Source organism: Microcaecilia unicolor, chromosome 10 (genome assembly GCF_901765095.1).
Source record: "Microcaecilia unicolor chromosome 10, aMicUni1.1, whole genome shotgun sequence".
NCBI classification, from domain to species: Eukaryota; Metazoa; Chordata; class Amphibia; order Gymnophiona; family Siphonopidae; genus Microcaecilia; species Microcaecilia unicolor.
In genome coordinates, this window is record NC_044040.1 from 165589490 (window position 1) to 165614410 (window position 24921).

General features: G+C 41.4%; 1 protein-coding gene across 3 annotated transcripts in view; it reads right to left on the minus strand.

Moving 5' to 3' along the window:
• Positions 1 to 292: 292 nt before the first annotated feature.
• Positions 293 to 24921, minus strand: part of FARSB (phenylalanyl-tRNA synthetase subunit beta) — a 119412-nt gene continuing 94783 nt past the window's right edge. For all 3 annotated transcript variants that reach the window (XM_030216610.1, XM_030216611.1, XM_030216612.1), the window contains one exon: positions 293 to 899. In XM_030216610.1, the coding sequence (XP_030072470.1) occupies positions 748 to 899 (152 nt within the window). In that variant the 3' untranslated portion in view covers positions 293 to 747. The remainder of the gene's footprint in view (positions 900 to 24921) is intronic.

Sequence of the window (24921 nt, forward strand, 5' to 3'; positions counted from 1 at the left end):
ATCTTAAAGAGTAATTATGAAATTTAATCCATATTTTATTATATCATAAAAATGATGAACAAGGCCCACTGCGATGATCTCAGACTATAGTCACAGGACAGATCTGGTTTCATCTAATCACAGACCAGCTTTCTCAGACTTAAAAATATTCCCTTAGGAGAAGAAAGGGTTAGGCAATGTAAAAATCAATGCAGGAAACATGGTTGGGGTGGGGAGAAGGGGTGTCAAACTCATTGTGGAAAACAAGTATTTTTATTTCTGTTTCTAAGAATGTACACAACAGACATATGGCATGAAAATTAAGACTCTTTACTGAGTTATGCTCACATTCATTTGCCATTTGTCCAAATCAATTATCATGTTTCATCCAAAGAAGAACAGAGTGAGATGTCTGTTATACACATGGAATGAGTTACAGCATGAGATGGCGATGGCTTTGGAACATCTTTATTATTTTGAGCCTTTATCATGTGACCTGTTATTACATTTCTGTTATAACACATCAGGCTTATCCTTAACAATGAGACCTTACAAAGCAATGATATGTGCCGTCCCCCGATACTGAATTCCTACATTTTACAGAATGACCTATAATTGAGGTGGAAGGAACATATCTACCCAATGGAGCCAGACAGTTTCTCTTCTTTATTAAATATTTAAGTACAGGCTGACTTTTTCTTGTCAGAAGACGAGCAAGAGACAGAGCTGTTGGGGAGAGGAGAGGTGGACCATCATACAGGCAGATCTTTACAGAAATGGCTCAATGTTAATCTCCAGGGTAGAGCACGGCATGGTCAGCTCAAATTTGGTAATGACATCAGGGTGAAGGACACCAAGCTTTCCAACACTTTGACCCCTGGAAGTGACCTCAGCACATCTCCCTGGGAAGAAACGGGGGTCTGAAAAGAAAAGCAGGAGAAAAAGTAATGTTTGTGAAAATAGTATAAAATAAACAAAACAGAGCCATTTAAAATATGAAGGTACTGATTTCTCACACTAGGAAAGAACTGTAGATTATCACAGTACTATGCACTGAATTTTCAGCAACAGCATTGACCATAATAACTTAAATGCTGGTGTTAATTACATGTGTGTCAGTGCTACAACTGCTTTCTAATTAGTTTAGAAAATTAGCGAATGCTTACTCCCCTTGACTAGGCTTTACTGGCCTTCTGTACAAAAGTGTCAGAGTTGGAAGTAGTAAAAGCAGAATTAATATGGTGGGATTAGAGGAGGTTAGAAGTTTGTAGTTGATGTGTTAAAAATGTACTGCAAAGGCACATGTTCTTAGTCACCTACTGTTAATTTTATCTATATTATTTTCATTGGTAATTATAACATTGTACTGTTAAGTTAATTTATATTTTGCTGTCACATGATATACTGTATATAGTCAAAGAAACAGAGTTTTGGTCGTCTCCACCAAAAAGCCCCAAAATCGGGATCTCTGTTTATATTCAAGTCTCTCTTTCTACTCCCCCCCCCCCCCCAACCAGAATTTCTTCACCTCCCCTGCAGTTACTGGCATTTCTTCCTCCATCCCTCACAGTTACCAGCATTTGAGTTCCAGTTCCTACCTCCTAGAGCTGATGCTGACAAAGTTATGTGCTAAGCTGGTACAGGGCCTTGAGCATCTGCGCATGTTCAAGGCCTGTCAGCTCCTGCCCTCTCCGAGATAAGGGCCAAAATAGCAGCCAAATTCCAGTGTGTATGGGATAAACACAAATGGAGCATTCCGATAAAGGGAAAATAACCACCACAAATTGAACAAGACTGGGCAGACTATATGGCTCTTATCTGCTCTTCTAAGCTTCTATAATACCACTTTATAGCACTATATATTTGTAGGAAGTAAATATACAGTAAGTGAGGAATTATTTTCATTTATGATTTCTAGGCCTGGCACCCTGGGTTGTTCTCGATTGCCTCAGGAATCATGAGGTTACCGCTGACCAACAGAAACAAGTAGTTATTCTGAAGGTGAAGGTAAATGAAAAGTTCTGCCACATATTGGCCACAATCTAGGGAGGAGAATAACATTTACAATACTTGTAAAATAGAATAATAAACTGTTTTGCAAGGACGTCCAAAACGCAAGTTGGACATTTCTTTTGAAAATGCCCCTCCAAATCACGTATGACGATCACCCATGAACAACACATGACCTAGATATAGGGAGCATGCGGCACAGAAGTACATGCAGATAGCCTCTTGGTCTGCCTGTCTAAAGTGTGTGTGTATAAAATGAGCTGAAGCAAGCAGATGCAGTTATTAACTAAAATATCTCTGAATAAGAATTAGTGTTTCAGAATTTTTTGGCTTGTTTTTTTGTGGTTCACTATGTGTTGTGTTAGTCTTTTAAAGATATTTATTCCTGCTAATTAGTATTTGTGAGAACTTGTATAACCAATTTCTTACTAAGTAAAGCAACAGTTGCTTTACTTAGTAAGAAAGATCGAGAAGGAGGAGGATAGAATAGAGCCCTTTGGATTTAGCTAGGAATAGATCATTGGAGACTTTAGGAAGTGTTGTTTCAGCAAACCACCATTATATGACCTCAGTACCTAAAACTAGACAGGAAAACAGTGCCTTTACAAGTTCCAGTTGATCCTTTTGATCAGTGGCATTCAGTAGACATGCATCTCTTATGACTGGGCACTGATCCTTTAGTATTAGGTGTTTAACTTGCCTGCAGGACAGAGCTTATCTTCTAGTAGCAGAGGGTAAAAAAAAAAAAAAAAAAAAAAAAAGCAAGCCAACTTACACCTACTGGGTATGATGGGTAAGTTTCCTAGCAACAACTCTATTCAGCCCGCTCCCCTCAGGCCCAGTCCCAGTGGTGTGCTGGAGCGGGCTCTCACGGGCTCGTGAGAGCCGTTTGTTAAGTTTTTAAGAATTTTGGGAGCCGGTTGTTAAAGTAGGCCTCCCCATGGTTACTTTAACAACTGACTCCCAAAATGTGGGCTTGGGCCCCCTCCTGAATTCTCTTTTACTTTGCTGGCAGTGATGCTGGCCCCACCAGTCAAGTAAATAGACTGCTGCTGCTCCCTGCTCCTTGTTTCTGACTCAGCATCAGGCTGGGACTTTTCATGCAAGCGCAAGAAGGTTCCATCATGCTGCTCAGAGCCAGAAACAAGCAGCAGAGAATGGTGACAGTCCATGTATTGGCTGGTGGGGCTCGGCAAAGGCATGCCTAGCATGCCCGCACAAGGGAGGGGAGAGAGAGGCATGTATTCCCCCCTCCCCCCAAATTTCAGGGCCGGCTATGCCCGGAGAGAGAGCCCATTGTTAAAAATTTGCCAGCACACCCCTGCCCAGTCCCCACACCCACTGAAAAAAATATCACGTGAAAATAGGATGTATACATGAATAGACTATTCTGAATCTATCATTACAAAACCTATTGTGAGAGCTCAACCAGATTCGCAGAAAACCATGCTGTTGCTTTATCACACAATGATGATAAAAAGGAGGTGGGGAGGAGACAGGAGGCCTACAATTACATGACCATGTCTCTCCACAGAAAAGAGGTTGCTAAACCTAGTGATGTCTCAGCTGAAATACAACATGAAAGTACTGGACAAAAGCCACATCTCATAGGCCGAATAAGAATTTAAGTTTTAAAACTCAGTGGGGTGTAAATAATTCCCTTAATTAAAGCTTTTGTAGCATCTCCTGAAAAAAAAATCTATAATTGTCTTTCAGTGAGCAGACAGTAGAGGTCACTCTGATGACCTTGGGGGTAATTCTTTGGCCAGTAATCCAGTGTGCTACCTAGTCTTTAACACATTTTCAGGCTAATTGATCATCAAAGAGCTTCTGAGCTCTCCATCCTCTTGGTTGCCAACACCTTTCACAGTTTCTTTTCTTACTTTTTCTCTTTTAAGGAAGAAAGAAAAGATTAAAGTAATATTACAGGCCTGAGGTCAGGATAAGCTTAAACATAATTACTCACTCCTATAATTTTATGGCACATCCGGAAGTTGATGCTTTAAAAAAAAAAAAAAAAGTGCACCCCCAGCTCTGAAAGCCACAAGCTTGTGTTACCCAGCCTCTGTCCCCAGAGTTCTTTCCTCCTACATCCAGTTTTTGACTGGCTACATTTTTTTCTGCCATTAAACTTCAAAACACCTGTGTGCTAGATGCAATAGATAAAACTGCAGGGTAAAGGGGAGGTAGATAGTTATATGTTTTTCCGAGATGAAACATCATGTGCTCTAAAAATACTGTCAGCATGTATAATATTTTGATTTGTAAGTAACCAAACCATTTCAGCTTAATTTTATCACTGGCAGCCAGTCAGGTCAGTGAAGAAACAAAGTATTAATATTAGTCATTTAGGCCTTAGGTTGCCTGTGTATATCATTACAGCTCAGTAAAAGGGGAGTTGAGGGGGAGCCTAGATAGAGGTGACAAGACAATAACACTTTACAACTGAAAGACCCTATAGCTCAGTACTTCCCAATCTTTTTGTGGCTGTGATTTCATGATTGCGACCACAAACAATTGTGTGACCTCTTGGAGGTACAGAATAAGGATGCATCTATGGAGAGCCCACCTAGGTCCTGACACCCCCCCCCCCCCCAATGCAGGCTTTGTGACCCCATTTGGGGTTCCCATCCCCATAGTTTGAGGAGCTCTGCTATAGCTGCTAACGGGTGAAATAATCAGTGTCTTTATTAAGTCCTGTGTTAGTTTCTTGATCATCCTTAACAGAGAAATTGGCTCTCACACCCTAGACCAGCTATTTAAGTGTTAATCTGCAACATTTCAGTCTGGTCCTCTCTCCCCCACTTTAGTGCATTTAAACCCAGTGTAACTGTACTACTACTTCACTGAGATGATGAAAAGATAACTTTTGAAAGCAAGCCACATATATTAAGTTAATCTAAATATCCAAGTGAACTAACATGGCAACTACAGTATAGGCTCCATTATCTGACCATCCAGGCAGACCCCCCCCCTTAAGTAATTGCTCTGTATTTGTATTCAAATTGCCTGATCTACAATTTTTTTTTCATTGCTGATTAGTGTTAGCGTAACCCTGTAGTGTTAAGGTAACCCTATAGGTTAGAATGTTTTTTAAAGCAATACTTTGTATTGTTAATTGAATATTTTTACTGCTGTAATTGCCTATTGCTCATGTTTGATTTATTCTTACTGTACACCGCCTTGAGTGAATTCCTTCAAAAAGGAGATAAGTAAAAGTAAATAAATAGTAAGTAAACAAACCAATAAATAGTAAGTAAACAAACAAACAACCTGGTCAACAGGATCAGATCCAGGTTAGGAGACAGTACCGGCAGTGATATTGCTGCAGTTGAAAGCAGCCGAGCCCAGGCAGGATCGGGGCTGAAGAGGCTTGCGGTTGAGGGTTGGCTCGGGTGCTGGAGTACCGCAGTGAACAGGCAGCGTTGGGCCACACTGACACGGCAGCTAAGGAGTTCAGGCTGACTGAATGCATGCCTTGGGAGTGTGAGGGGCAGGCTGTGTTGGGCCTGCTTGGGGTTTCTGTTGTGCATGCGCGGTTTTCCTGCACATGCGCTGAGGAGGTCAGGAGTCCGGCCTGAACTGAAATGGGATGATCTGCCGTGGTATTTTGGCTCCCACAGCAACCCTCAACTGCGAGCCTCCTCAGCCCCGATCCTGCCCAGGCTTGGAACACTGGATCTTCCTCCAACTTTCAGCCACAGCAATGTCAACTGCCAGTCCTGCCTTCTGACCCAGACCACAGGTATTTTTATTTTAAAATATATTCTAACCTATACAGGGTTACATTAGTAAACATTTTTTTAAGTAAACATTGTTTTCTATATTATCTGATTTTTCAGTTATCTGACAACAGGCCAGACCCATTTACATCGGATAATCGAGACTCTACTGTACAATACAGCTAGTAGATTAACTGATTAAGATTTTCCCAATTTTACTTGTTGTCCACTTGCAGGAAACATCAGAAAAACATGGCTTCTACATTTTACTTTACCATTCTCCTGGAAAATAGTACAGCAACCCTCAAGATAGGGAGGGATCAATTATACCACCTGTTAATTTAAATGCTGACACTTAAATTAATAATAAGCACAGGTGGTGAATATAAGTACTTGGTCAGTATATTGATACTGTTCATTTAGTTTAGGCCTGCTATCCAGATGTTTTTAAATCTCAGCCTTGCTCTGCTCCAAATCTGGTCCCATATTATATACAGATAGTGTCAAGCCATTCAGTTAGATTTCTGGCATTACCCATATAATTTTCAAAAATACATCAATAGCAAAGTTATAAGCTTACCAGTGGCCAGAGAACATATAACTGCTTGAAATCAGGCCAATGGTAACTTAAGATGTTAGACTGATTTTTGCATTATTCAAAAAAGTATGGGAAAATAAGTCTCCCTTTCCTTCAATCCCCTCCATGTCACCATTCTGATTTTAAGTTGATCTTGACAAAAGTTGAGCCTTGCTCTGGCATGCAACATTGCAAAGACAGGATTTGACTGTGAGATAAGGTAGTAAGACCAAGGTTTAAAGTTTTTCTTTTCTTTTTGAAAACACACAAGTGGAGTATGTACGGGCGATATCCTTCTCAGTACATTTGCTGTGTTAAGAATTGTTTGAACTGTTTTCAATCTATTTCCAAAAGAAAAAAAAACAAACAAACTTATGAGATTGTTATGCCCACACCTACCAACGGCAACAGTCAAGCAGATATTATGAATAAATAGAAGATTTTTTATAGCTATGCAAACTATACACTGTACAAAGGTAAAAGGAATGTTTTGAGTACACCTGTTCTCACAATAAGAAAATTTCCTTTACTATAAGAAATTACACTAAGCCCACAAGAAAAACAGCTCTCTGTCAACTTGCACATGATGTCTGTAGTTGAAAGTATGATTCTTTGTAAAAAAAAAACCAAAAAAAAACAACATAGGGCTGACTTGCCCTAAATCTACACTGCCTTTGGTGACTGTTCATCAGGCAGTGAATAGCTACTCTTAGGGCAACCTCCCCAAAACACAGATAATGGACCTTTTTTTTTGTACTATTGCAACACTCATCAAACCAAACAAACCCTTGAGCACGAGTGTCAGAGCTAGACATGGTTGTGTGAGGCCCTGAACTTCTCTGTAATTAACAATCTGGGCAGCTTCTCCAGTTGGAATGACTGGAAAGAGAAAAGGGAAAGTTTGTGCCTACCCCCAAGGTTTTGTTTTTTGTTTTACAGACCAACCCCCAACTGGTACACACCACACTGCAGGGTACTGAAGGCATAATCCAGATGGGTTGGGAGCAGCTTCAACACTCGAACATTGTTTACTATTATAGCCGTTGAGGGGGCGTCACCTAGCCCTGTGCCTACAGCAGCTCCCTTGCAATTTGGAAGGACATCAATGTTGGAAGGCCAATCTGAGGCAGGACAAGAAACTGTTGGCACATCAGGCTGCGTTCAGGGGCTCCCCCAGTTTTTTTATTCCCTCTTGAGTCTGCAGAGAAGTAAGTTTGAACAGCATGAATTGGCAATTGAGAGCTTTGACCAAGCTGCAGAAATGGGATGTGTTGCTTCTACTATGGTCCTGGAATTGCAATAACCAGCTGTGGTTATCATGGATTCTCTGTGGGATGCCATTAAAAGGTTTGGAACTTTATTTTTATTTAACTTTAAAGAAGTTTATGAAGAACAGAACTGTTTCTTGTTGGATGGATAATTATGAGCAAGTCATTGGGCAGCACATACCTAAGTCTGGGAGTATAGAACAGCTGGAACATTTTAAGAAGCTTAGAATTACTTTGGTAAAGGACAAAGAGATGTTACATCAGAAGATGGAGTACCTAGAGAACCAGTCATGGGAAGTGCAATCTTAGGCCTTTGAATTTTCCAAAATCTCCTCTGGTTCTTCCAGGGGAAATGTTGAGGAAGTACTTAGAAGTTTTGAAGATAACGGCTGAGACGTTACCGCGTATTGCCAGGGTGCAATACTTGTCATCTAAGAAAAAGTTACAGCAGCTGTGATTGGAAGTACTAAAGCAAATTTCATCAGATAGCCTACACCAGACTTGCTTCCTGGAAAGCTCTTGGGAGATTATTATAGAAGGATCAACTCTTTTACTGACTTTTGCTCTAGAACTCGACCAGAACAATATTGAAGGATTGTACTTTCAATACATGAATGAGAGTTTCTTAAGGGGCAATGTTCAGATTGTTCTTATCAAAATAGAGGAGGAAGGAATTACTTAACTTGTGCTCTTGGTTCCAGCTTTATGTTAAAATTCCCTTGTTATTATTTTAGTGTAAATGATAAAACTTCTCTTATTTGTTTTTCCCAAGCAACTATTGGATTTTATTTCTGCTAGACAGCTCATAGTATACTGGTTTCTTAGGAGTAGGGGATCCTGCAACTGGAGAATAGGGGCTCGTAGGTCAATACTGCTACATAGTGTGTATTGCCCTTGTTGGCTTCTTGGATGATTTTTCTGTGTTCGCTTTTTCCCAATTAACTGAGCCCAATTAGTCCAATAAAAAATGGTATCATCTTATTTCTATTTATATCCTTGCTGGAAACGCACCACCAGTCATCTGTCAGCCAAACACAGGAAGACAAACAGAATTCTTACACTCTTTCTGTAGTCACAACATAGAAAAATATGGCTCTCACACATGTACATACCAGTATACGTTGGTAAAATGTTTCTTATTAAATTACCTCCCATGTCAAAATGCACGTGATGACAGTGTGCGTGCTTTTAAGCAAATTGGGTAGGTGTGTTTGGGGATGGATTTTGGGCAGAGCACAGTGGAGCTGTGATTTAAATTCACTGTTTATAAATAGTGTGAAAATTTACACTGGTTCAATTAGCAGTGAATTCTGCAGGATTTGCATTAGTATTTTATCAAATAAGTACCTTTTGCCCATTACAACCTGTTATAAAATTACCCTCCACGTACTAGAATACAACTTCTTTTTGTTTTACACACAGACAATTGTGATTTCATAAATAAATTTATCAAAGCCCTGAAATGCTCTAATTCAAACACATACCACAGAAATTTTGTTTTTCTCAGTTGTAGAGCCATTTAGATATCAAATAGTTTATCAAGTAGAAGATAAAGTCTTTAGGCCAGCAAATCTAATCCCTAGAGTTCAATGGCCATCTCATTGTCTTTTCCCACATCAAAAAGATGACAGCTAATTTATTACATCCTATAAACTCACTGCTTACCTGGCACCTGCAAATTAACCCTTAACAAAACCACAGTAGGAGAGCAGGAAGAAGTAATATTATTAACCTGCTCAGTACCTAAGGGAGGTTCTATGATTGTACTAATACATCTGGGTGCACTACATAAAGGAATAAAAAAAAATTAGAAAAACAGCTTAAGGAAGAAAGTAAAAGCATCCTACAGGTCTTCATATCTCTTCTCCTCCCCCCCCCCCCCCCCCCCCACAAGGCAAAACATGTAATTTCTTATTTGATTTCAGTACATCTATACCATTGTTAGAAATATTGTAAGGATCAGAACAAAATGAAGGCAGTTACTGCTTGGATGCGTCCTTCTCATGGCACAAAGTATTATATACAGGCTTTAGGTGCTAGAAGTGATCATATAAATCACCAAATTGGGGGGGGAGGGGAACAGTACTCCTTACAGTGACTCTAAGGGCCCATAAGTGGTGGACTAAGAATAACAGCATCATAAATCAGAGAGAAATGTGATGAGTTGTGCTTCCTGCATATCAGGTGGGAATATTTAGAATGCAGTGTGTCATTATGTGAACAAATCGTACAATAGATACACAAGTATCATTCAAATGATTCGGAATTTCCCATAGGCCTGGTGTTCAAAAAACAGTTCAAGGCAAAACAAACAGGTTCAGAAGAATTCTTCCTTCTGATCATTCTTTTGCACTGGCCACCTGCTTGTCAGTTTCCACAATAAGCATAGGTCTTTTCCCTAATCAAGAGATCCCTCTTTATCCTAGCTAAACACTTCTACACGGTGCAAATGGGACCTTGTCACCTCTCTAAGGGGCCCTTTTACTAAGCCACGGCAGGCTCTATGCATGTGCAGCGCACGCCCAAATGAGCCTACCGCCAGGCCAGCACACCCTCCTGGCGGTAATTTCAGATTTGGCATGCACTCATAACGCGTGGATGAATTATTTATTTCCTCCTATGTGCGCTGATTCCAACGGTAATCTGCACTTGGTGTGCGTCGACCAGTCACCGCGTGTGTAGCGCATGAGCCTTTACCGCTAGATCAATGGGTGGCGTTAAGGGCTGAAGCCAGTTTTGGGCACATGCTGGTTTCATTTTTAGCACAGGCCCTTTTCCCGCCCCCATTTTTTAAAAAAGCCCTTTTTTGTAGAAGTGGTAAAAACTGGCCCAGCGCGTGCCAAATACACGCGCCTACACTACCGCAGGCCACTTTTTACCTTAGCTTAGTAAAAGGGCCTCTAAGGGAACAGAGCTGGATCCCTGTCATATCTAGGATAAAACAAGGTCATTAGTGGCCTAGTGGTTAGGGTGGTGGACTTTGGTCCTGGGGAACTGAGTTCGATTCGCAGCACAGTCAGCTCCTTGTGACTCTGGGCAAGTCACTTAACCCTCCATTGCCTGCCGCATTGAGCCTGCCATGAGTGGGAAAGCGCGGGGTACAAATGTAACAAAAAAATAAAAAATAAAATAAAATTATGTTATTGCCTATTGTCTTCAATCTACCCACAGAAAATCACCTGTGCGTTCTATCACCCACAAAAATTAGACAGGCGGTGCCGGGCAAAATAGTGGAAACTATTGTAAAGAATAAAATTATAGAACACGTAGACAAACATGGTTTAATGGGACAGAGTCAGCATGGATTTAGCCAAGGGAAGTCTTGCCTCACCAATTTGCTTCATTTCTTTGAGCACGTGAATAAACATGTCGATAAAGATGAGCTGGTTGATGTACTGTATCTAGATTTTCAGAAAGCTTTTAATAAAGTTCCTCATAAGAAACTCCTGAGAAAATTAAAGAGTCATGAGATAGGAGGCAAGGTTCAGGTGTGGAGTAGGAATTAGCTGTTCAACAGAAAACAGAAGGTAGAGTTAAATGGTCATTTCTCTCAATGGAGGAGGGTGAACAGTGAAGTGCCACAGGGATCTGTACTGGGACCAGTGCTATTTAACATATTTATAAATGATATGGAAATTGGAATGACGAGTGAGGAGATTAAATTTGCAGATGACACAAAACTATTCAAGATTGTTAAACAGGTGCAGACTGTGAAATATTGCAGGAAGACCTTATGAAATTGGAAGACTGGGCATCCAAATGGCAGATGAAATTTAATGTGGACAAATGCAAGGTGATGCACATTGGAAAGAATAATCCGAATCATAGTAACCTGATACTAGGGTCCACCTTGGGGGGTCAGCACTCAAGAAAAAGATCTTTGTGTCATTGTAGGTAATACGCTGAAATCTTCTGCTCAGTGTGCAGCAGCGGCCAAAACAGCAAACAGGATGCTAGAAATTATTAGGAAAGGGATAATGAATAAGACCAAAAATACTATAATGCCTCTGTATCGCTCCATGGTGCAACCGCACCTTGAGTATTGCGTTCAGTTCTGGTCGCCGTATCTCAAAAAAGATACAGCGGAATCAGAAAAGGTTCAAAGAAGAGCAACTGAAATGATAAAGGGGATGGAACTCCTCTCGTATGAGGAAAAGCTAAAGAGGTTAGGGCTCTTCAGCTTGGATGAGGGAAGATAAGACTGAGGTCTACAAAATCCTGAGTGGTGTAGAACGAGTAGAAGTAATCAATTTTTTTACTTGTTCCAAAAGTACAAAGACTAGGGGACACTCAAGGAAGTCACATGGAAATACTTTCAAAACAAATAGGATGAAATACTTTTTCACTCAATGAATAGTTAAGCTCTGGAACTCTTTGCCGGAGGCTGTGGAAACAGCGGTTAGTGTAGCTGGGTTTAAAAAAGGAGATATTTTAAAGACAACAAACCTTTCTTTCTGATAAAAAAGTAAATAAAATAAGAGGCAAAAGAAGCAGCCGAAAAAAAGTCAAAAAAACAAGGAAAACGAGATTAACACTCATAAATTACAAGAGATTGCAGAAAGAGAAAGACAGCTGGGGAAGCTAGGAGACAGACTTTCTTTCCCGGTGACAGGAGGAAGTGCAAAAGTAGCAAGGTGAAGGGGAGGAATATATAGAGGCTGATGAGGATAAAACAGAATTACTAAATGATTTCTGTTCTGGGTTCAGAGACCGAAGGCTGGGAATTGGACCTTACAACACAGACACCATGAATGGAAGCAAGGTAGATCTCAAATTTTTAGTAGACTGTTTCAGAGAAGCCAGTTAAACTTAAAGCGATGAGGCTAGATGGGATATATCTGAGGGTATTAAAAGAATTTAGGGATGTTCTGGGGTGACACTCTCTGACATTTTTAATGCTTCTTTAGAGACAGGAGTGAGCCTAGAGGATTAGAAATGGGTGGATTCAGTTCTACTCTAGAAAGGCAGAAGGAAGGAAGAGGTTCGGACCTATAAGCGGTTAGTCTTACTTCAGTGGTGAGTAAATTCTTTTGTGGTGCAATTTTTCATGTACAGTTTCCTTGTATATTTGGTTATTTGAATGCTCTCCTCTTACTTCCTATCCATCTGAAGATTCAGGCTAGTGGCAGGTTCAGTTCATTCTTCCTCCCCCTTATGTGTTAAATATTAGTATTGTTGCTGGTTTCTGATGTCATGCTACCCCTTCCCTTTTGAGTTTTTGTTGTTGCTGTTTTGTTATTATTATAAGTTTATATTTTTTCACTTAACTATCTGGAATTTGTACACCGCCATGTTGATTCTTCAGATTTCAAATGGCTGTATATTAAATAACAAATGAATAGACTAATGAAAATGCTGCTAAAAACAGAGGACAGTGCAGCTCCTGGAATCGGATTACAGCATTCAAGGAAGAATATTTTTACTACCGGTAGGTCTTGACAGATATTCTGATTCTCTGGATGACCAGACAGCTCAATCAGGTTAGAGCACTGGATGTGGTAAACTTAAATTTCAGCAAGGTCTTGAACACGGAACTCAAACTGAGCACCCTTTGGTACGGGCCCTAAAGAGATTCACTGGGTCAAACTGGTTGAGTGAGAGGTGACAAATGACAGTAGTAAATTAAGATCACTCTGCAAGGGCACTACCAGTGAATCAATCCTTGATCCAGTTCTTTTTAATATTTTTATATGTGATATTGTGAAAGAGTTGTCAGGTAATGTTTGTCTCTTTGCAGATAATACGAAACTCTGAATATTGGACTTAACCAGCTATGTTAGTTGGCTTCGCAGACCCGGAAATTGAATGCCAGTATCTGGACCTGGCACTGAAGTTCCAGGTTTAATGCCGGCCAGCTGAATATTGGGCCCCAGGATTTTGGGTTTCAGCCAAAACTGAGTCTGCAGCCAAAATTGGCAGCTCGGTTTTGGCTGAAAACAAAACTAGCCTTGCCCCAGCCTCTGATCACCACCCATCAGCTGCAGCCCCCATCCCAAACCCAACCATCAGCTGCAGCCCCCCTCCTCAGCCTACCTCGTCAGTGGCTAGCGAGGGCAGAAGCGATCCTCACTCACTCTAGCTCTCACTAGTTCCTGCATCAAAATGGCTTCTGGGACCATATATACACAAAAAGAATTCACATACATATCGCATTTCTGTCCTGTTTGGGAAAGGTCTGGAAACCTAAAGGCATATAAGCACCTAAGTTGAAGTTATAAAATATGTGTCTTTTAGGAATTCCCACATAAGTGTCCTGTTATTAAATCAAGCCCTATGGGACAGGAGCATACTATATGAAAAACCTGCTGATGCAGCAAGTCTGTCTGAAATGCATTTTCTAAAATTACTGTACTATCCTCCACTGTACTAGCACTTCAACATGGAGATTACAGAATTTAAGGGGAGAGACCAGAAGGTGTAGTGCCTCAGAGGAGCTGCTAGGAATTTGTAAAGAGGATGAGAGGAATGCAAGATCTATTTATCTGGTGTTACAGATGTCTGTGTGTAACAGTCCCATGAGCACCTGTGCATGACTGGGTCATCATTATCTTTAGTGGCCAACTTTTATAATAAAATGATAAAGGACGCTGTGGTACATGGCACACATCTGAAGGGGCAAGTTCAAAGGGGTGCGCTGCTTTAGAGCTGATTAAAGTGGACAGAAGTCAACGGGTAAGCCCTATGTGAAGGGATACTCCTTGAGTACTGTTTCTCCAGTATGGGGGGGAAGGAAAAAGAAAGAAACCTACTAGAAACAAAGACCCCCCCCCCCCCCCCACAAAGTTCACAGCCTCCTGAAATCAAAGGATAGGCAAAAAACTTCTGTACTATTCTACATCAGCAATACTAGAAGATGACCAGTGACTCATTTTACCTAGTCCTGTCCCCTGCTCACCACCCTACCATCAAGAAGGCATATAACTGTTCTTGAAGAACAAGGAACAAATGGGCAAGGAGAGTTAGAAAAAGAAAAACCTCATAGTAAAATAAAACTCTTCTTTTAAACTTAGGTAAGGGTTCCTGCAGCCCATAAATGCCTTTGGGGATATCTACTGTGGGGAGGAGTGAAGTGTGAAGACTCTTCTTAAAGGGTTTCTCCCCTGCTACAATTACTTCCAAAGCACGGATTCTCAAGATAACCACAATGAATATGCATGAAATAAATCTGCATGTACTGCCTCCACTGGATGCAAATCTGTCTGAAGCATATTTATTGTAGATATCCTGAAAAATCTGAATGGCTGGCTGTGTCCCAAGAACCATGCTCCAAAGGATGGTGCCAGTGTTGTTCAGATGAAGTCCATCAAGCCTATAGTCTTGGGTATTGAGATGGTGGAAAGACGGTCTGGTCTATTCCCCTTACCTTGCCCATAAAGACATCTCAATCTGAAGATTCAGAAACTGATAGCAGGAAAGGAAGTCATTATGGGGCCCTTTTACTGAGCCATGCAGTGCTTTTTTTGTGCCGGTACGCAACGGTACGGCGTACCGGCACCTTTTTCTCCTCCTCCCCTCCCCTCCCATTACTTCCAGCGATTCTCCGCCTCTCTCATGCCCTCCCATCGACATGCAGCGATTTTTCCGTCCCTCCCCTGCCCTCACCTCTCTCATATCCAGCGATTCTTCGTCCCTCAGCGTCCTCCTTCACTGCCTGCCAGCCAGTCGGACTCAGAAGCGAACGGTGCAGGCAGCGATTGGCTGGCAGCGTGGTAGCTTCCCTCTGCAAGTCCCGCCTATGCGTAAACAGGAAGTTGTAGGCGGGACATGCAGAGGGAAGCTACGACGCTGCCAGCCAATCGCTGCCTGCACCGTTCGCTTCTGAGTCCGACTGGCTGGCAGGCTGTGAAGGAGGACGCTGAGGGACGAAGAATCGCTGGATATGGGAGAGGTGAGGGCAGGGGAGGGACGGAAAAATCGCTGCACGTCGATGGGAGGGCAGGAGAGAGGCGGAGAATCGCTGGAAGTAATGGGAGGGGAGGGCAGGGGAGAGAGAATCGCTGAAAATCAATGGGAGGGAAGGGCAGGGGAGAGAGAATTGCTGGAAATCAATGGGATGGGAGGGAAGGGCAGGAGAGAGAGAATTGCTGGAAATCAATGGGATGGGATGGGAGGGAAGGGCAGGGGAGAGAGAATTGCTGGACATGGGAAGGGCAGGGAAGAGAGAATTGCTGGACATGGGATGGGAGGGAAGGGCAGGGGAGAGAGAATTGCTGGACATGGGATGGGAGGGAAGGGCAGAGGAGAGAGAATTGCTGGACAAGGGAAGGGCAAGGGAGAGAGAATTGCTGGACATGGGAAGGGCAAGGGAGAGAGAATTGCTGGACATGGGAAGGGCAGGGGAGAGAGAATTGCTGGAAATCAATGGGATGGGAGGGAAGGGCAGGGGAGAGAGAATTGCTGGACATGGGAAGGGCAGGGGAGAGAGAATTGCTGGACATGGGAGGGAAGGGCAAGAGAGAGAATTGCTGGACATGGGAGGGAAGGGCAGGGGAGAGAGAATTGCTGGACATGGGATGGGAGGGAAGGGCAAGGGAGAGAGAATTGCTGGACATAGGATGGGATGGGAGGGAAGGGCAAGGGAGAGAGAATTGCTGGACATAGGATGGGATGGGAGGGAAGGGCAAGGGAGAGAGAATTGCTGGACATGGGATGGGAGGGAAGGGCAGGGGAGAGAGAATTGCTGGACATTGATGGGAGGGCAGGGATGAGATAATTGCTGGACATGGAGGGGAGGGCAGGGAAGATAGAATTTCTGGACATGGAGGGGAGAGAGGAGAATCGCTGGACGGGGAGGGGAGGACAGGGAAGAGAGAATTGCTGGACATGGAGGGGAGAGAGGAGAATCGCTGGACAGGGAGGGGAGGACAGGGAAGAAAGAATTGCTGGACATGGATGAGAGGGGAGAGAGGAGAAATGCTAGAAATGGATGGAGAGGAGAGCAGGAGATAGAGGAGAATTGCTGGACATGGATGGATGGAGGAGTTGGCTAGGAGAGAGGAGAAATGCTGACTTGGATGGAGGAGAGGGGAGAGATAATTATTGCTTTATATGGATACAGAGGAGGGAAGAGAGATGAGAAATGCTGGACATGGATGGAGGGAAAGAGAGAGGAGAAGTGCTGGACATGAATGGAGGGGAGGAAAGAAAAAAGAAGATGCGCATGGATGGAGATGAGGGAAAGGGAAGAGAGGAGAAAAACTGCACATGGATGGAGAAAATAGGCAAAAGCTGGATCCATGTTATACCTCCTCCAGTCAATTCCATGGAGGAGGACCCAGCTTTTACTTATGGATGCAGGGCAACAAAAGAAGAAGAAAGGAGGAAAGTAAAGAAATAAATGGAAAGGAAGCCCTGGAAACGGAGTTAAGAGAACAGAGAGCAGCAGAATCAGAGACTGGGACCAATATGGATAGAAAAACAAAGTCACCAGACAACAAAGGTAGAAAAAAAATCATTTTATTTTCATTTTAGTATTTGGAATTTGTCTTATTTTGCAATGGGTATACTGGAGCTGTAACAGCTTACAGAAATTATTTATAATGAAAAAAAATCGCATTATTTTTTCTCCTATACTAGTATAATATTTTCAATGATGTCTGTTTATATGCGCTATGGCTGGTATAAGGGGTGTGGCTAATGTGGGTGTGGCTATAATAGGGGCGGTGCCATGTGTGGTGACCCCGCCCACAATGAGTACCGGCACCTTTTTTTCTACAAAAAAAGCACTGGAGCCATGTCAAAAATTGGCCTGTGGCAGTGCGAGCGTGTCTTTTGGGCACGTGCCAGGACAGTTTTTACTGCGTCCTGGAAAAAGGGTCTTTTTTTAAAGGGGTCAGAAAATGGACGTGCAGCAAAATAGAAAGCAGTGCACGTTCATTTTTGTCCCAAGACCTTACCGCCACCCACTGACTTAGTAGTAAGGTTTCATGCGCTACTCGGGCAGTAGGCATGCAGCGCACGCCCACTGCCGTTTACCACTGGTAAGCGCCACGCAGTAGAAAATGAAAACATTTTCTACCGTGTGTTTTCGGCATACGCCAAATTCAGAATTACCACCTGGGACACACAGCAGCTAGGCGGTAATGCCAATTTGGCACGCACTGGATATGCACAGGCCCTCACTTACCCTTGTAAAAGGGCCTCTCTCTCTGTCTGGCTAACTCTCAATTATGTCATTTTTCAGGCAAGTCTGTATTTAAATTTTCAGTCACAGGATGGCGCTGTGGCTAAACGAAAGCAGCTGGCTTACAATCAAAATGTTAGGATTAAAGCTCTGGAATCATCTAGGAAGACATAAAGGGCACTATGTTAAATCCCGATTAATGACCTGGCTTTTTACTCAGGCCTTCACCTTGCCTTAAAATATAGTCCAGAGGTTGACCACTCTTGTCTCTGCACATTCCCATTCCTACCCCTCCTATTTTGTTCATTCTACTCCCTGTCCCGTCCCCTTTCTCCCCTTGTCCCTATCTGGATGTGTTCTCTGGAATGGCCGATTTTTCTTTTCTATCAATTTTTTGTACTTCCTTTTCTTTCAAGTGATTTGGATTATTGTAGACCGCCAAGATCTGCTACTTAGCCATAGTGGTATAGCAAATTTAATAAACTAACTATAAATCTGTGGAAAACAAATATGACAAGCTGGAAAATGCTCTTAAATATAATAATTTATGTTTCCTAAATTTTCTTGTTTGCAAAATAATTTATGCTAAAGAAACGTTAGAGATACTTTATTGATATCTTGCAGGTAAATCCAGGCTTTTTACCAGGCATTTCAAGAGCCTATTAAATCTCTACTTTAGGGGTCCTTTTACTAAGCAGCGGTAAAAAGTGGCCTTAGCGCACACTTATGAGGGTTTTTCCCACATGTTAAGCCAGAAAATAGCCATGTGCTAATGTTGCTATTTTGTAGACAGTAAGGGCTCACATGCTAAAACCACATTTATCAGTTAGTGCACTGTAATGTGGCTGTGCTAACTGATTTGCACTCACATCCACTCTCTGCCCTCCAAACATGCTTCTTCAGAGAAAAATACAGAAAACTTTTATAGCGTGTGATTTGTACGCACACATTGAGCTTTTACCACAGGACGTCTCAGCACGTCCTGAGGTAAAGCCCTTTTAAGTTGTAGTAAGCGCATGCAAGTGCTTACTGCAGCTTAGTAAAAGAAGCCTTTAGTGAATTTAACTGGCCTCTTGGAGAGCTACTTTGGTGGGCTGCTTTTTGCAAGCCTCAGAAGACTGTTTACTGTTGTAATTCCTCTTTAAGTACATGATCTCTCTATTCCACAAGCATCAGGTTAATGTCCTTCCAGTTGTTTCTCCTAAGACACAGGTTGTTAGAAAGGTGTTCTTCAGATCTGTCCCAGGAGATATGATATGATAAAGTTTAATGCTCAAACATATGGGTTTTGTTGAGCCTTCTCAGCTGGGTAGTTTTCTACATAGTAGAGCAGAACCTCCACCAAGTTCTAACTAAAGGAATTATTTCTTTCCCTGTTTTTTGGGTTGTTGTTTTTTTTTTGTTTGACTTACTAGTGATGATATTGTTTAGGGGAACTATAATATTAGGGTCTAATATATGGAAATAATTTAAATTTTCTATTAATTTATTCCTCGATTATCTCATTTGGTCTCTCTCCCTTATAGTGGGGCTTGCAGAGGATGGTACTATTCCCTAGTAATCTTTTCTTGTTATTTATTTATTTTGTATTTCTGGATTTCCAGTTGGAAATTATTTTGAAACAATAAATGCTAAGGGGGTCTTTTACTAAAGATTAGCTTGAGTCATCTGCAGAAGAGCCCATAGGAATAAAGTGGACAGGCTATTCTTTAGTAAAAGACTCCCTAAATTAAAAATAAAGAAACATCAGAGATTCTCTCATAAGATAAGTAAATGCTAATTACACCCAAAGTGTGCTTTCAGAAATTTAAAAAAATTATAAAATGACATGATTGCTGGAAGCAATATTTTGTTTTCTAAGTCCACCCGTCTTTGATTGCTCAATGTGCCCAAATATTGAATAGCTCAGATTACACTAAAAACTAGCGTGAAGGCCAGAGGAACATCACAATTTCACCCATATTTTCCAGCATCTGCATTTCTCACAGGTATCCTGCCTCAAGGAGCACAAAGGTTATGACCCAAGGTCAGGTCAATGATCATTTAGGTGCGAGTATAACAGAAGGTGCTTAAATAACCATGGTTTTCACATATGGCGCAAGAATGAACTTATGTACACAAATAAAGCCTGAATTATTTCCCGAGGTGATTACCTAGAACAGGCCAAAACAATGTAGAGTCCACTCCAAGATAAAAGGTTCAAAGTTGCTCCTATCTTCTTATATTTAGATATGTCCACATACGAAATCTCCCATGGTTATATAAACAAAGACTATAAAGTTACTCATATGCAAAGCTTAACTAGAAAAGGGAAGTCTTTTGGAGTAGATGAGCATCAGGATTAGTTTACAGCTAGCAGACTCAAGGTTCCAACAGGGCTGTGGAGTCTTGAGTCGGAAGCAATTTTGGGTGAAGTTGGAGTCGGTAAAAACATACCGACTCCAGCTTCAAAATTAAAACAAAATAAACCACCACATAATATATAGAAAATGTATCATTTTATACTTACATTTACCAGTACTTTAGATCCAGGACAAAAATAAATATATTTAACATTATCCTAGATCCTGAACAAATATGTAAAGCCTAGTAGGACAATAGAAAAATAGAGGAGTTGGAGTCAAAGATTTAGTGTAACAACTCCACAGACCTGGGTTTCAAATATTGCCCTTGTTTGTGAACATTAGTATTAATTCACCAATATACAAATTTTATACCAGATTCAATATAGTATACAATATTAAAGCAATCAATACATAAATCACCACAATACAGACAAAGTTTGCAAGCATCTGCCGCCACCCCACAATGCAGCACTTGAGGGAAGACCTATATTTGGCTAAGAGCAAAAAAAGATTTCAAAATGTCCTAGAATGGTCTTGCTCTTCAAAACAAATGGGAACATATTCCAAAATGTTGGTACAATTACTAGAAACATGCATCATCTCCAACATTTTAAAGCGGACCTCTACACTTTTGTCTAATAATCTGCCCAGACTAGGTCTTAATAGCCTAGCATGTTCATAACACTGCATTCTCTCCTTGAGAAATACCTGCTTACCAGCAGGAAGCAACTTAATGAATACCACCACTGCCTTGAATTGCATCCATCTGCTAATGGGTAACTAGTGCAGCTCCATAAAACCACTTGGTGAATTCTCTCCCACTAACTCAAAACTGCAATCACTGAAACGACTGCATTCTGGACCATCTGCAAACTCTTCACATACTTATTTGAAAGTCCAATATAGAAAATATTGCAGTAATCCAGTACACTAACCACCTGAGCATGTATAACTGTATATAACGCCAATCTAGTCAAAAAAAGATTTTAGTTGCCTGACCACATGCAACTTTAAAAAAATGCAATACATGTAACTGCTGAGGTCAGTGACAAAAACGATACTTCCCTATCAAGCAAAACTCCAAGATCCTTGATTGAATCTTTTGCGCGGGGGGGGGGGGGGGGGGTCACAGTACTAATTCAATTTAGACTAGTCAGCATTCTCTCCCTATAGGTCAACACATCTTCTGTGCATTTAAAAATCAACTGACTTCCTGTATACCATGCCACAACTTGCTCCAAGCACCAGTTAAACACAACTATATCAATGAGGCAAGACCCTTACAAGTTCTTTTACTAAGGTGTGCTGAAAAATGGTCTGCGGTAGTGTAGGCACGTGTTCTGGCATTGCGCAGAATTATTTTTCAGCGAACCTATAAAAAATGCCTTGGGGAGGGGGGCGAAAATGGACGTGCAGCAAAATGAAAATTGGCGCGCTTCCATTTTGGGTCCGAGACCTTACCGCCAGCCACTGACTTAATGGTAAGGTCTTGGGCATTAACCAGGCGGTAATGGTCAACGCGCTTTCAAATACCAATTACCACCCGCATGCCAGAAAATAAAAATATTTTCCAGAACACATAGTGGACACACGTAAAAAATGAAATTACTGCCCAGGCCACGCAGTAGCTGGGCAATAACTCAGAATTGGCACGTGTTGGGTGCGCGTAGGCGCTTACGTAGCTTAGTAAAAGGGCCCCCAAGAGAACAATGATTTGACTATCATCTGAATAAGCAAAGAATGGAAATTTACAAGAGTGGACCAAATCATCCCTAGGAAGTAGTACTGGACAGAGTATAGATCCTTGTGGGATCTTACACACTGTATGACTCCTATAAGATACCTTTTCTTCTCATTACAGAACCTTCAGGATCAAAACAACAAAAGATAAGCAAAGTCAACATGTTGCCCCTTAACCCCACATCTCTGAATTTGTTTACCCAAACAGACCACCCACCAAATAGACGCACTGTTATAAAAAATACTACCTCCTTTCTATACAAATACTTTTACATTATATCCATTACAGCTGTTAAAAGGTGATTCCATCCTTGGCCTTCATCTATAATCTGTCCGATCTACATTCAAACATGCCTGCCGTCTCCAGAAAATCCTCTCTGTACAGCTATATTTTTCCACAAACTTTTCTGAATCAGTAAACTGCCAAAAGACTTAAAACTAGCCAGATCTGCTGCATCCAAACCATCTTTTTTTCCAAAACTGGTGTCAGCATTGATTCCTTCATGTTTGCCTGACTCAAGGATGCATTTACCATTTCCATTATCCACATCAAAGTTCTTTCTGGGCACTGCTTCAGCAAATATGCTGTCATGAACTCTACAGGGGAATCAACATGATGAAGTAAACCCAGTCACTGCTGTACTATTTTCTGAGCCCTGCTCTAAAAACCTTAACTGATTCACCTACATTCAAAGCCCTCAAAACCACTATCTGATTTTTCACCCTTACCCAACTCCTCTCCACACATCCACTATTTTCTTTAAAAGAAAAAAGGCTTTGCCTCAGGGTTCCAATTGTTGATCCCTCTCAAAGCTACCATTCTCAAGCAGAGCCCTCATAATCTGAAACATTTCCCTGGGCTTATTCAGAGCTTTCTCAATTGTAGGTTTTGTTTTGCTTTTTTTTTTGCATCCTGTACTGAAGCTCAATGTTTCCCCTCAAGTTAAGACTCAGCCAAGCTACATTCTAAGCGCAGGAGCTGGTGGCTCAGTTTCCGTAACAGTGGAATATATGGTGTCCTGTGTTTCTTAGCTGGACAATGAAATGTTTTCAATGTGGCCACTGCTTCTATTGTGTGTTAATGGGTTGATACCTTATAAGAGGTTATTGCGATATTCCTGTGTATAAGTAAATTTGCATAAAGTAAGAGGTGAGTGATGTGGCACCTTTGCAAGAGCAATGTTGCTATTTTGTTTATTTAACTTACTCCCCTGGCTTTACTGAGGGGTGGAATTACTGAAATAAAAAATGGGGGGGGGGGGGGTCCTTATTTTGTTTTTTTCTGATGTACATTTCATTTTCTTGTTTTAAGTTACTCTTTGAATTTATAGTTATGAATTACACCTGCATAAAACAATAATAAAAAAAAAGTTTTAAATACAGATTCAAATGCCATAAAACTGTAAATAACTTAAGGAGCATGTGTGCCAGACAGTACACAACAAAAAACTAGAAGACAAGTCAAAGTCTCTTAAAAGAGAACAAAATCTATCCGGGTCTTTGGGTCTTATTTTGCTCTTTCACCAGGAAAAGAGTGGGGTGGGGGTTTGCTAGGGGGGGGGGGGGGGGAGAAGAGAAAAACTTTTATAAATGGTTAGAAGTGTTCTTGTTTTATTTTACTGTTCTTAAAGCTAATCCCAAACCTTGATTTTGTTTGGCATAACCCACAGGGGGTTCTCGTGTTTTATTATTTGCTTGACTTTGGCAGTTGAACTATGTGAAATTTGTTTTTGGATCATAATAAAGACTTCTAAAATTAAAAAAAAAAAAGAAAAAGAAAAACTACTTGTAGGGGGTTCTTTTACTAAGGAGTGCTAACGAATGAGTGTGCGATAAGTGCCCTGCAGTAGAGAATGACATGGGAATGGGGACAAACTTTGTTCCTGTGTCATTTTCTACTTTGAAGGCTGTTAATGATGATGTTTTCATTTTTTGGAAAAACAAGCAAAAATGCTGGCCACAACTGGCAAAATTTGCATGGGGGATCCTGTACATTCCTGCCACCAGAACATCTTCTGAGAAGACATTTTATATTGCAGGAAGGACTGTGGAAGACAGGAGAACTTCACTGAATCCTGAGATTGTTCATGACTTATTATTCATCCACAGATTAAAAAAATCATAACAGTGCTTCATAGAGCATATTTCTCCCCCACTAGGGCATACAGAATGGGTTGTATTTTATACCCTTGGACATTTTAACAGAGCTGATTAGTGCTCCTTGGGGTAGCAGAAGTCAGCTATTGTTGGGGTTGGAAGGGTAAAGGATGGTGGTGGTGGGGTTATTATATTGGCTTGTTGTTATTATTGTTTTCTATTTGTGATTTATAAACAGTTGCACAGCATACTGTATTGTTCCTTTTTATACTTTAATAAAAAGATTGAAATATAAAATCTAAGTGTTCCAGGCTTCTTCAGATGAGAACAGAGCCTGCAGGGACAAGGCCAGAATCTGCTGGGACGGGACGGGGATGGAGACAGAACCTGCAGGGATGGGGTGGGGACAAACTTTGTCCCCGTGTCATTCTGTACCATGCAGTCCATAGGTATGCAATGGGCTGTGTAGCGCTTAGTGCACTAAGGGGTCCTTTTACAAAGGCGTGCTAGCGTTTTTGGCACGCGCTAAAAATAAGCATGCACTAAATGCTAGAGTACAAAAGCACATAAGTATTGCCATACTGGGAAAGACCAAAGGTCCATCAAGCCCAGCATCCTGTTTCCAACAGTGGCCAAGCCAGATCACAAATACCTGGCAAGATCCCAAAAAAGTACAATATATTTTATGCTGCTTATCCCAGAAATAGTGGATTTTCTCCAAGTCCATTTAATAACGGTCTATGGACTTTTCCTTTCAGAAGCCGTCCAAACCTTTTTTAAACTCCGCTAAGCTAACCGCCTTTACCACATTCTCTGGCAACGAATTCCAGAGTTTAATTACACGTTAGGTGAATAAAAGGTTTCTCTGATTCGTTTTAAATTTACTACATTGAAGCTTCATCGCATGCCCCCTTGTCCTAGTATTTTTGAAAAGCGTGAACAGAGACACCCATAGGAATATGTGGATGTCTAGCATTTAGCTCGCACTAAAAACACTAGTGTACCTTTGCAAAAGACCCCCTAAATCAGTCAGTGCACCTTACTAAGAGGACCCCTAAGA